General features: G+C 41.9%; 1 protein-coding gene across 3 annotated transcripts; it reads left to right on the plus strand.

The window, feature by feature from the left end:
* The first annotated feature begins 35 nt into the window (after positions 1-35).
* Positions 36-8,651, plus strand: MRPL22 (mitochondrial ribosomal protein L22). Of its 3 annotated transcripts, none has more exons than XR_009819259.1 (8): positions 36-90; positions 174-219; positions 2,146-2,281; positions 4,112-4,177; positions 4,347-4,424; positions 5,229-5,298; positions 6,435-6,837; positions 8,367-8,651. XR_009819259.1 is itself a non-coding variant. In XM_062002433.1 (8 exons), exons 1-7 carry the CDS (start codon positions 63-65, stop codon positions 6,641-6,643), a joined length of 633 nt encoding a protein of 210 aa, XP_061858417.1. In that variant the 5' UTR covers positions 36-62; the 3' UTR covers positions 6,644-6,662; positions 8,367-8,647. The 3 variants fall into 3 exon arrangements, 2 of the variants coding, with proteins under 2 accessions (XP_061858417.1, XP_061858416.1); XM_062002433.1 differs by having other exon boundaries at positions 6,435-6,662; positions 8,367-8,647; XM_062002432.1 differs by lacking the exon at positions 8,367-8,651 and having other exon boundaries at positions 6,435-8,359.
* The last annotated feature ends 3,086 nt before the right edge of the window (positions 8,652-11,737 follow it).

Here is an 11,737-nt window from a genome sequence, read left to right on the forward strand (position 1 = left end):
CGCCCGCAGCGCGCCCGGCTGCGCCTGCGCCCGCGCGACGGCCGTGAAGCGCGGCGGCGAGCATGGCGGCGCGCACGGCGCTCGGAGCGGGTACGGCTGCGGACGCGGCGGAGATGAGCGCTGGCGAGGCTCTCACGCCGTTGCACCTTGCTCACTGTGCTGTCTCCTTGCAGGTAGCGCTTGGGCTCGCGGGCTCCTCGGCTGGGCGCGGCCAGAGAGGTGAGTGATCCCGGCGCCTCATGGGCTCCCGGGAGCTTGGGAGCCGGGTGGCCTGCATCGGCCTGCCCTGGAGCTGTGGGGACAGGTCGCTCCCTGCCTCTGTAGCGTGTTTCTGTGTACTAGGAGACTGTGGCACGATGGACGTCTCTTTCGCTCCCGACCCTTTTCTACTGGGTGTCTAGGTTTCCTCTGGCTTTGTGGTGTGGCTCACGGCAATGTAGTACCTCCCCTCCGTGCTCTCTCTAGCCGTTACTTTTCTGTAGTTGCTGCTCTTCTGTGCGGGGGATGGAGCACTGGAACAGGCTGCCCAGGGCTATTGTGGAGTCTCCTTCTCCAGAGGTCTTAAAAAGCCATCCTGGATACGTTCCTGTGTGTCCTGATCTGGGTGGACCTGTTTCAGCAGGGGGGTTGGACTAGATCTCTAAAGGTCTCTTCCAACCCCTACCATTCTACGGTTCTATGAGTGGTACTGACAGAGGGGAAACATCATTCACTGCTGACTGTATCCTTGACTTCGGAAGAAATGGGTGTGGATTCTCAAAGTGCAGAGCTTTGGGCTCTGCTAGAGCCTGTGGAGGCAAATTGCAGAAACCTATGTCAATGAAGGAAGAAGAATTAGGCTTATGTTGCCCATGCTTTGCTTCCTGCCTTGTAGTCGGGCAAAGTTACATGCCAACTGTTTAGCTTAGTTCTTTTAGTCCGTGTGTCTCTCACTTGCTGCTTGTGCATGATCCTTTCTAGTAAGGTCTTCAGCTTTTCTCTTTTCTATTCCCCCTAATTACCCATCTATAATGTGCTTTTGTTTGTTGCTTTTGCCTGTTTTCTTTCTTTGCTTACAATATGTTTGCATCTTCTTTCATCTTAAAGTTATGAGTTATCTTAACGTAGAGGAATATAAGATTCCTTAGTTTGTGGAATGTGTTAAGGTGTTGTGCCAATACCAGGAAGACAATACTTACTTAGTGACTACTGAAGTTGTTAAACTGTAAAGTCATGTTCGTGAGCTTGTGAAATATTTTCCTGTATTAATGGTATTATGTTTGGTGATGATGAAATGTTGTCTTGATGAATGAAGTTTTTAAGTGTTAAGCAAATAAACCAGATTTGGTAAATCTCTGAAAAAAAAATCCATGACATTGAAATGTGTACATTATGCTATCACCTACTGATAGGAGGTGAAAACTTTGAGATGTGCAGTGCCTTTGTGAAACTAATCAACATGTTCTGTTTACTAGTTTTTCTTTAAACACTTTGCACTATCTACATGAAGCTATTCAAGCATTAGTAAAGCAACACCTGGTCTTGAACCCATCTATTTCTTGTAGTTACCAGTGGTTGCCCAGTACTGCGTTATCTAGTCAGCAGGGGGCAAAATGTAGCTTGTTTCTCTGAGCTGAGCGAACTGAAAACTTGAGCTTTTGCTACTGGCTGTCATGTAGTGCCTGGACTGCATTTTGAAAGTAGTCTAGAACAGCGTTCCTTTCAAAGTTCAGAACATTTATAAACTTCTGATACTTTGTTGGTACTCAATCCTTTGAAAAACCGGAAACTTTTACTGCTAAAAGCGTTGATGGTAAGACTTAAGTATTGTCCAGTCCTGGAAAAGATATAGAACTTGTTTGTGTGAGTAACAACCCCCACTAAGAACAAAGAGGCGTCTTGTGTGACGATGTGGGCATACCTCAACGTGGCACTGCACCCCTGTCACAGCTCACGGTTTGCTTGAGGAGCCTAAAGCTTCTAGTCAAGTTAAAAATCCCATCCAATAGGAACTATAGAGGACTTGAACAGTGAGTTATTTAGTGAGTAGTCAAATGTGTCAGCTCTCTTTGTCAAGACAGGTAAGTTCACAGTTTTCCAGGTAAACTGGGCAGGCACAAAGAACTCTTGGTGTTCAGCAGCAAAGATTGCGGTCTCTCCTTGCAGGTGGCTAGCGGCCAGGAGCTTTTTTCCCCTGTCATGTATCCCCATGAGCACATACCTGCAGAAACTGGGGAAGTGGGAGAAAAAGAACAGGATTGTTTACCCTCCGCAGCTGCCTGGAGAGCCCCGCAGACCAGCGGTAAGGATTGTTTTGTTACCTGTTCAAGTTTAGCAATTTGCAAACAGACTGTCACTGTCTCTGTATGACTCCACAAGGCACTGGGTAGACATCTTACTGGTTTGTTATTTAACATTGTAGTCAGTTTGGCATATTTATATTGTACAAGTTAACATCACTTTGAATGTTTTCCATTTCTAAATGATGTTGGAGCTTCAGACTGCTTGCAGCTGATCATCTGCCTGTCATAAGATGCAAGCTGCAAAGGTACCATCCTCTGGAGAAGTGTCTGAACTATCAGGAGGTAGAAGTTACCTAGGATGTATCATTATACACTTGTTCTGTTTGTACTGGCAGTAAGTAACTAGAGAAGAACATGGTTGTATTGTTGCTTCTATGTGCAAAAATGTAAATGGAACTTTTTTTGACTAGTGGAGCTGATGGTGCCTGTTTGATATAGTTACAATAGTAACTCTATTTTGTAGTTTCTCTGCATGTTGGATTCTCAGATAACATGCTACCTCTTGCTGTGAGTCAGGTATGGTATGTGATTCTGGGAGTCTTCTTAGGAAACCATTTGATATGTTCTGTACAGTGGGGATGTTTCTTCAGTCTGTTGCACAATAACGTTTTACTAAGCCATAAACTGAAGCAAAGAATCTAAACTCCTGTTGTTACCTGTATGCTCAGTGAAGGGCCTTTTGCTGTCTCTTCAAGGCTACTCTTGGAAAGGTCAGCCTGAGTAACATGGTCAGATTTTAAAATGAAATCATAGTGTTTTGTTTTTGATAACAGCAGGTTTATGCCTGTTTCTCCTTGTCTCCTCCCGTTGATCATTTTACAAGTGGGAAGTACAATTAAATGGGAACAGAAGCAATCCTGTTTTATGTGCAACTTGAGTGTTGTGTATTTGGGCACTGAAGAGACTAATCGGTGCTGCTTTCTCTACAGCAAAACCTGGGAGAATTTTAGGTTAATTCTTAGTATTTCCTCACTCTTGAGAACTGATGCTTTGGAATTCATTGTTGTAATTGCTCTTCATTGGGAATTACTGTGTTGTGGCCTCTGTTGGGAATACTAGGCAGCAAAATAAATATTTACATGCCAAAAAGTAGAGAGGTTTTTTTTTATTGGCACTTGCTTTTGTGGGCCATGAGCATTTATTGCTTCTGTGAACATTATGGCCTAGGACACAGAAATACCTGCTGTGTACTCTGCTGACTAATGCAATATATGTGAAAATGCAGTTATCGACCAGCTCTCTGATTAAATCAGAGTTTTACCTGTTCATAAAGAATGCCACCTCTTTCAAATTTGTATTGATGTTAAATTTTACTAGCTGGTTTTAATCCCTTTTGGTACAATAATAATATTAAATGGGTCTTTGGAGACAGCTTCATGCCAATCAAACCTGAGACTCTCTTAACTGCTGAAGAGCTAATTAAGTTCTTTCTGGTAATATTGTTTAGTTGCTGTCCTCATAACTTGACTTGACAGCAGAGTAATATTTTGAAGAGTTAATGGGCATGTCAGTCTTAGATGACTTCAAAAGGTGGGGAAGAGGAAAGGAAAATATGATGAAGAATCCTTTGCCTTTCCTTTTCAGGACATTGGTTAATACAATCTAAAGAGAATTAGTTTATAATTTTTTTCTGTCTGCTCGCTCCTGTGGTTTTTTTTTTAATGCTCTTACTTTCAAATGCCAGAGGTTTGCCTGATTTGGTGTGGTCATTGTGTAGCAGGGACAGTCATTTAATCCTAGTAAGCAAATAGGCTGGAGAGCAGATGTGTATGCTGAATTCTTGTTTTTGCAGCGAAATTACTGACCCTTTAACTTTTTGTTGCACCTAGGAAATATATCACTGTCGGAGGGAAATAAAATACAGCAATCAAAAGATGTGGTATCTGGCCAAACTGGTAAGCAAGAAGTGCTTTGTATATAAGATATTACATTGAAGAAATGGTAATTAAGAAACTAAAGTGTTTTTGCTCTTTATACTGACAAAATCTTTTAAATACTGTCTTCTGAATAAGAGGAGGGAAATATTTGTAATTGCAGAAGTTAACGTGAACACTTTGCTTGCAGATAAAAGGTATGTCCATTGACCAGGCTCTTGCTCAGCTGGAATTTAATGATAAGAAAGGAGCAAAAGTGATCAAAGAGGTAGGTAGCAGTATTCTTTAACACTCTAGTTCCAATAAAACTAAAATAAACACTGATCATTAGAAATTTTGAGATATTTCTGTGTTTCTGTTTCAAGCCCACTGGGAGCACACAAACATGTTTTTGGAGCAGTCAGGTAGTGTTGTGACTTAGAAATAAGCAGGGGTCACTGTGCTGGCTGTTTTGGGTTGTAATGGTAATAAATGTGGCTATCCTTCCTGACAATACTTGGTGTGTGGTGAATAATGCAGAATCTTTGTCACTAACAGCTGTTACATCAACGTGCTTTGGCTCTTACACTTGTAAGAGATGAAGGATATCATAGGGAACGGACTGAGTTCTGCAAAGGCATGAAAGCTTTTGATACACTGTAGTTGTTAGGAGTCTCTCAAATTACTCGTTTTCTTGGCTGAAGCATTGATTTCTGGCATAACAATGACAAAGTATCCTGTATTAGGCAAAATGAACATAGACCATTCAATATTTTCAGCTACCTTGGAATTTGTTTCCAGTCTCATGTTTAATTAGTCAAAGGTCAGTGTATGGAAGGCTGACAAATGCTGGTGGGAACCATGTTTTCTACTCCCTTTCTGCCCTGAAAATGTCATACACTTGTCCTGAAGCCTTTTCAGTCTCTATATAGAGAACATACTTACATAGAAGTCTTTTGTCTTTTAACAATTTTTTTTGATCTCTCTAGAATACTTTTCCTGTAACTAACAACATGGAAGAAATAGCAAGATAAGAAATAGAGATAAGAAATAGCATTGCTAGTATTTCAATTTCTTACCCCTTTTGTTACAGGTTCTCTTAGAAGCACAGGAACTGGCAGTAAGAAAACACAACGTGGAATTCAAATCAAATTTACACATAGGTACATATTTTTTCTTAATTCAGTGCAGAAAAATGTCACTCTACCCTACAAAAAAACCTTTCTCTTTACTAAGGTTTTCTTGCATGAAATCAAAAGGGAATAGAAGATAGTCTCCAGTAAACTTAGTGTGGTTGAACATTCAGCCATGAGTTTGTTATAGCTGGTGTCTGACTGGTGTTTGGGATGTGCTAAATGCATTGTTTTTAAATGCATTCTCCTCAGTGGTATTTCTGCTCCCTACATGAACAGAAAGTCTTGAAGAGGAAGATGCTTGACGAGACATCAAGAAACAAACTGTTACTGCTGTTTAGTCTTGACAGTGAACATAGATGCTGGAAGCTTTGTCTGTGGCTAGGACCAGAACCTGAATTTCTGTAAGAAAGAGTGTAAAAGTAAATGACTATTAACAGTGGACTTATTAAAAGAGCTTTGCTGTAGATGATTACAGGATAAACTTGTAATAAGTGCAGCACTTTCTTGTCTGGAAAAATATTAGAGAAGCGTTTTCCTGTAGGTGTTTTTAGGCTCGAAGAAAAAAATCCCATTTTGCCAAGTACAGTATAAAGGTCATTAAGCTGACCTCATAAGCTTAAAGAAAGTTGGATTGTAGAGCAGACTTGATTAGAATTCTCTGCAGCCTTCCAGGCCTCTGCCATAAGAAGGTTTATCTGCTAGTGCAGGAGTGGATGTGTAGATAATGAAAATGCCTATGATGAGTGCAATAAAGGGAGAAAGGAGAGAAAATGAAGTCTGTAAGACTTGTACAGGAATTCGTGAAACAAACTACTGAAAAGCAGTGGAATTAATACCAGCTTCAGAAGAACTGTTTAATCTGGTAAGTGCTCAGTGAAGCTTCCTTTGGATTTGTCCTTTACCACATATTTATCTTTGCATGTGTGCTTTCTAAATTCACCTTTTTGCTGCTCCTGAGAAGTGTTAATTCAGCTCATGGTTTCCTCTGGCAGTGATCTGTTAAATGTAATAGAAGAGAGACAGAGAAGAGAATCCTGGGTAGAATTAACTTTTCATATGCAGTCATGAAAAAACACACTGGCAAGACAGCCTTTGGGTTGCAGATGTGTAATTGTTTATTCCTGACTGAATAGTTTTCTCTCCCCACCTGCTTTTCCCTTCAGCGGAGTCAATGTCCGGCAGAGGCCGCTATGTGAAGCGGATTCGTTACCATGGCAAAGGCATGTTTGGCATCATGAAAATCGTCAGGTGCCATTACTTTGTGAAGCTGGTGGAAGGTCCTCCTCCTCCAGAGCCACCAAAGACGGGTGTTGACCAAGCCAAGGAATATATACAGCAGCTACGAAACAGAACCCTTGTTAATACACTGTGACAAACTTGTGACTATATAGGTATTTCTTGTTTAACAATGTAACTATATACAGGAATAATTAAAAGGATGTCTTAATTGTGTCTTTGGTGCTGCTGCAGCTGAATGATGTGGGGATGACCGTAGGCTTTTTTTTTAATCTGTTAAGCCAGAGGTGTGGAAAAGTCTTGGAAAAGCAGCAACAGATGATACTTTTTGTGAGTAACTCAGACCACAGCATTCAAACTCTTCCCTGGACTGTCAAATCTAGAACATGTGATGCCATTACAAAGCTTGTGAGGAACTGTGGTTGTCTTCAAATTCATGTATCTGTCTCTGTTATGTATGGTTGGGTCTTTCATTGTAAAAGTATGTGCCCAGCAGTCACACTGCAACATGAAGATGTGGACTAAAGTTACTAAAATTTGACGTCTTAAAGCAGCTACAAGAATGGAGCAAAACAAGTAACAACAAGTTGAGATTGTCAGGCATCAGTTTATGGTTTCTTTATCTAGGTTGTTGTGCTCCTTCCTTACAGCCTCTGTTGTGCAACTTGGGCATTGTGTCCGAGTGGGGCAAAAAGAATCATCCCAAGTTCAGATTTTGTCGGTAGGTGGCAATGTTTAGTTTGTCAGAGGGGAAATAACAGTGAAAACTTAAAGCGTATTGAAACTGTTCTTGAGTCTGACCATGGCATTAATAGTCTAAGTGCACAGAGTTCAGGCAACTCTCTGTGGAAACTGAGGATCAACAACAGGCACAATATGGAGAAAACCTTGTCTTGGTGAAGAGTGAACTAATTATTCTGCATTGTCTGGAAACAAATTGCTTCTATAACATAGAGGAGAGTAAAGTGCTCTGTGGATGTAATATAGAATGACTTGTTGCACATACAAATCTATCTTTCAGTTTTCTGAGAACACTCCCATTTTTATCATTTCCTCTTTGATGAGAACAAGGCTGAGGTCAGTAGGGGAATTTCATTTCATCTTGTCAAATTCTCTACTCAGATGACCAGAGATCATGCACATCAGCTTAAAAACAGAGCAGATGCCTGTTTATGGAAATGTTGGATATTTAGACCTTTCTTTTGCTTTCCGGAGTGTGAGATAGATGGACTGCCTCATTTGAGTCTCTTTCCCACACCAACTGGTGGCAGCCTTTCTTACTGCATTTACTTGCATCACTGCTTCAATGATGGCAAAGGGACAGTTCCTGTAACAAACCAAATTACCTCTGTTGTCCTAATGAGGGCTGCATACAACTGTTTCTTTTTGCTGCCAAGGAAAGGATCTCATGGTGTTGAAGAGTGTTGGGGGACTGTGAAGTTACACAAGAAGTACATGCATAGCTCAGAACCATGAATGGGTGCTTATTTGCAGTCTGATATCCTGCAGTGCACTTACAGAGGCATTACTTGCTTTAAAGGCACAATTTAGTAGCTTCTGTCAGAGAGGTACATTCCTGATAGAACTCTCTATATCTGTAGTCCCTGATGATTGTTTGAGGAACTGTTTCTGGTGTACTGGGATAAACAGCTGTGCTTTGCTGTGCCAGCTGCTGTTTAAACTTCTGTCACACTGAATCTCGTAGCAAACGTGAGTGAATTAATCTTTTCTGGGGTCAGTGATCTCAGAGAAGGCTGAGGAATCACAGAATAATCCAAGCTTTATAAGCACATGTCATCTAAGCATATAAAACTTGGCTTCTGTTTTATTCCAGCACTTGTTTCTCTTGCATGCCGTAGGTTTCACTTTGGACCTCTACTTGACCTCCAGACAAGGTTGCATCCTTACGGATATCACCGCTCTAGTTACGAAGCTGCAGAGAGGGAGAGAAGTGCAAATGTGACGAGTGTCTCCCAGCTTCTTTGTGATGCCCTGACATACCTTTAAACAGGCTTGGGCTTTTAAAATCTTTCAGTCAAAAAAACAAGGTTGTTGCTTGTCATTCTTGTTTTCTTTCTCAAAACAGTAAGCTGGAAGACCCTTCTGACATGCTTTTCAGCATTCCTCTTATTCCTTAGAACTCTTTTCTGTCTTGAAGATGTGTAACCCATCGTGTGCCCTTACAGTGTTTGCTAAGGAAGCTCCACAACCATGTCTGTAATCATACAATGATGGGAGTTGTGGTGAGATGGGCTTGAACTGACTCGATCCCTTCCTTTCCCTGGTGGGATGGTAAGTGTTTCTGTGATAGGTACATCAGAACATTGGAATGGGAACCTGGCTGAACCTTTTAGAAATTCAATAAGATGTAGTGATAAAGCTTTATACTGTCAAGTTCTACACATAAGTAAAACTGGGGAGGGGAGCATGTTGACTCTCCTGTGCTTTCTGGCTAATTAGCATATCTACACTTCAGGTAGGTATTTGATGTGGATTCAGGCAGGAGATTCTTGTTGTTAACTGCAACAAGTCTTTAGCAGAAGGTGCCAGTTTATTACTGTGACCTCCAATAAATGCACATTTGTAAATGACCTGTCAGCAGAAGGGAGGAGGAGTGGCACCCAGGCCTCTATTTGATGCTGATTTTGAGTCACATCTGGAGACACTGCAAACTCACCACTTGTGCATGTATGTGTTGCTGTTACAGAAACAAGAGAAGGGGCAGGTATGTGTGGAGGTGTGGTAAGGCTTCAGGGAAACCTGAAGAGAGCAGGACTCTGAGTTTTGCTCAGCAGTTTAATTGGTGAGATTTAATTGGGGAAAACTTAGAAACCTGCTAGTGAACTTGTTCATAAACACTGTAAAGTTTCCATTGAGAAAGTCCATTTGTGTGGCAGCCTGGATGTCTTTCTGGGTGTGGGGTTTTTCTTCCTTTTTAAAACCAGGCAGTTATTGAGGAGGTAGTTCATGAGAGGCAGAATAAGGAAAGACTCATGGATATAGTTACAAAGGGATCAGCAGCCTTTTTAAAAACACGGAGGAGAAATGTGAATGTGACAATGAGTGGTCAGTAAAGAACCTCTGGTTCTGGTCAGGTCTGTACTGGAAATTGCTCTTGTGAGTTGGGCTCAGGTGGCACCTGGGCACAGCCAGCCACGTTCTGCCCAGTGCTTTGGCTGTGGTGTTCCACCTGGCATGAGCTTGCCTGGACCAAGGTCACGGAGTGCAGATCTCCCCTGTTTGCACAAATGGAGGTGTCTGACAGCGCTGGCGCCTCCGCGCTGTGCGGCTGCCTGGGAAATCCTTTGGACACTGGAGTGAAGGAACCATAGGAAACGCTGTTTACTTTCTGCCAGTCCCGATGAGAATCCACAGCTGGGATGCTGGAAAGTCATTTGGAACAGAATTATCCTTTAAATAGAAATAAGGTTACTCCTAATGTCCTCAATGAACCGGAGAAACAAAATGTGACGTTCCTCACCATATGAGCTGTAGTCCTGCTGAAATTGCCCCTATTTCCAGCTTCTCAAAGAACAAGCCTTTATTGCAGAATTACATTTATCCAGCTGCACTTCAGCCATGTAATTTAAAATAATTACTAATTAAATGGAAAAAAGAGACCATAATAGCAATAATAATCACACAATTTACTGTTTGCTGGAGCCTTACCTAGGGAAAATAACGTGAAAGAAGAGTAAAGTTTCAGGAACTGACTTTTGAGTACTCAGGCTGAAGTAAGGAACAAGGTATCTCTTGGGAGTAGTCAGCAAATGCAGAGCTAATTTTGCATTTGCTCTATAATACCAACAAGCTCTTCTTGTTTCAGGGAAGTTATACAGAGGGCAGGCTGCCATTGAAGAGAACGAGCCAAGGAGAGTGTAACTTTACACTGGGCAAATTAGGCATCCACCTCAGTAATAGCTGTGGAAATGAATCAGACAGTCAATGCAGTACACTTGGACAGAGCTTTCTTGAAACTGAAGACAAAAGGTGGGGCAGAGCATCTGAGTAACTACTGCATCTGTGAGTGCTGCTTCTATGTACTGCACAGCAGTAGAGACACTGAGTTTTGCATGGTAAAATGAATTTGTCACATAAGATCCTAGGCTCTCTTTCTTTCCTCTGTCCTCCAAAAGAAGTGAAATGGAGACTTAAAGCATATTTGTGTTTGTGTGATATCCTTATTTTAAACAAGCTTGGAGTTGGCACCATTATCACCCATGTCTCTGTCTAACCATATTGGAAATCCAGCCACCTCTCTGGTAGGCTGCACTAGTGCTACCCTACTCCTTCCTGCCAAGCCCAGCCTGAGCCTCTCAAGCTGTAGTTGCTCTTTGTTCTCTTGCTTGATGCTGCCAAGGATTGATTGCATTATACCTCTCCTGTTGCTATCAGATTGCTCTGCTAGCTGCCTTTTTTTGTCAGGATGAACAAGCCCAGCTTCAACATCTCATAAATCTAGTTCTCTAGCCCTTATGCTGTACCCTTTCCAGTTTCCCTGTCTCTGTTGCTGTGGGGAACCTAAAACCAAATTCAGCAGCACTTGATGAGAAGGAGATAACTTTCCTCGGTCGTCTGGCCACGCTGCTAAGGGAGCCACGTATGCAGTTTGCTGCGTCTGTGATGACAGCGTGTTGTTGCCTCACATTCAGCCTGACGGTTATGCAAGTCCCAGGTCCTTTTTAGGTGGCTCATCAGAACTGCAGTGAGTACCTGTGGCACTCCAGCTCTTGTTGCTTTTCTGTGTACACTAATGAGGATTCCTTTACCATTGGGAAATTGTTCTGTTATGTGGATGATGATTTTCTTTCCTAGTAGGAAAGTTGCAAACCAGTTTTCTGTCTTCTGTTATTAATCAGACTCTTAGGCTGCCTAAGAATGGAGTAAGGGCATTTGTACATGGTATTGTGGTAAACTCCATCAGTGTATGCAGCTAAAAAGTGGTGAAATGTGTGTTTCTCTCTGCTATTGATCATCTCCTTCAGAGCAAGACAAACGTAAGTCCTTACTGTATGCTGGCTGTGTAAATTAAAACTTTAAATGGAAACAGAGTGGACTGGGAGGTGCACTGCAGTGGGCTGTTAAAGGACTGCTCTTCAAAATCAACTCTTCTGTATGCCCCCAGTTCCTTGTTGTCTTTCTTCCCCAGCTAAAGTTCCTAATAGTGTATTAAGATGAACTCAGAGTTAGTAAATTTTCCCCTGTGTAGTTTACAAGCTCAAGGTTATGG

The sequence above is a fragment of the Colius striatus genome, chromosome 9, assembly GCF_028858725.1.
Source record: "Colius striatus isolate bColStr4 chromosome 9, bColStr4.1.hap1, whole genome shotgun sequence".
In the NCBI taxonomy this organism is placed as follows: domain Eukaryota; kingdom Metazoa; phylum Chordata; class Aves; order Coliiformes; family Coliidae; genus Colius; species Colius striatus.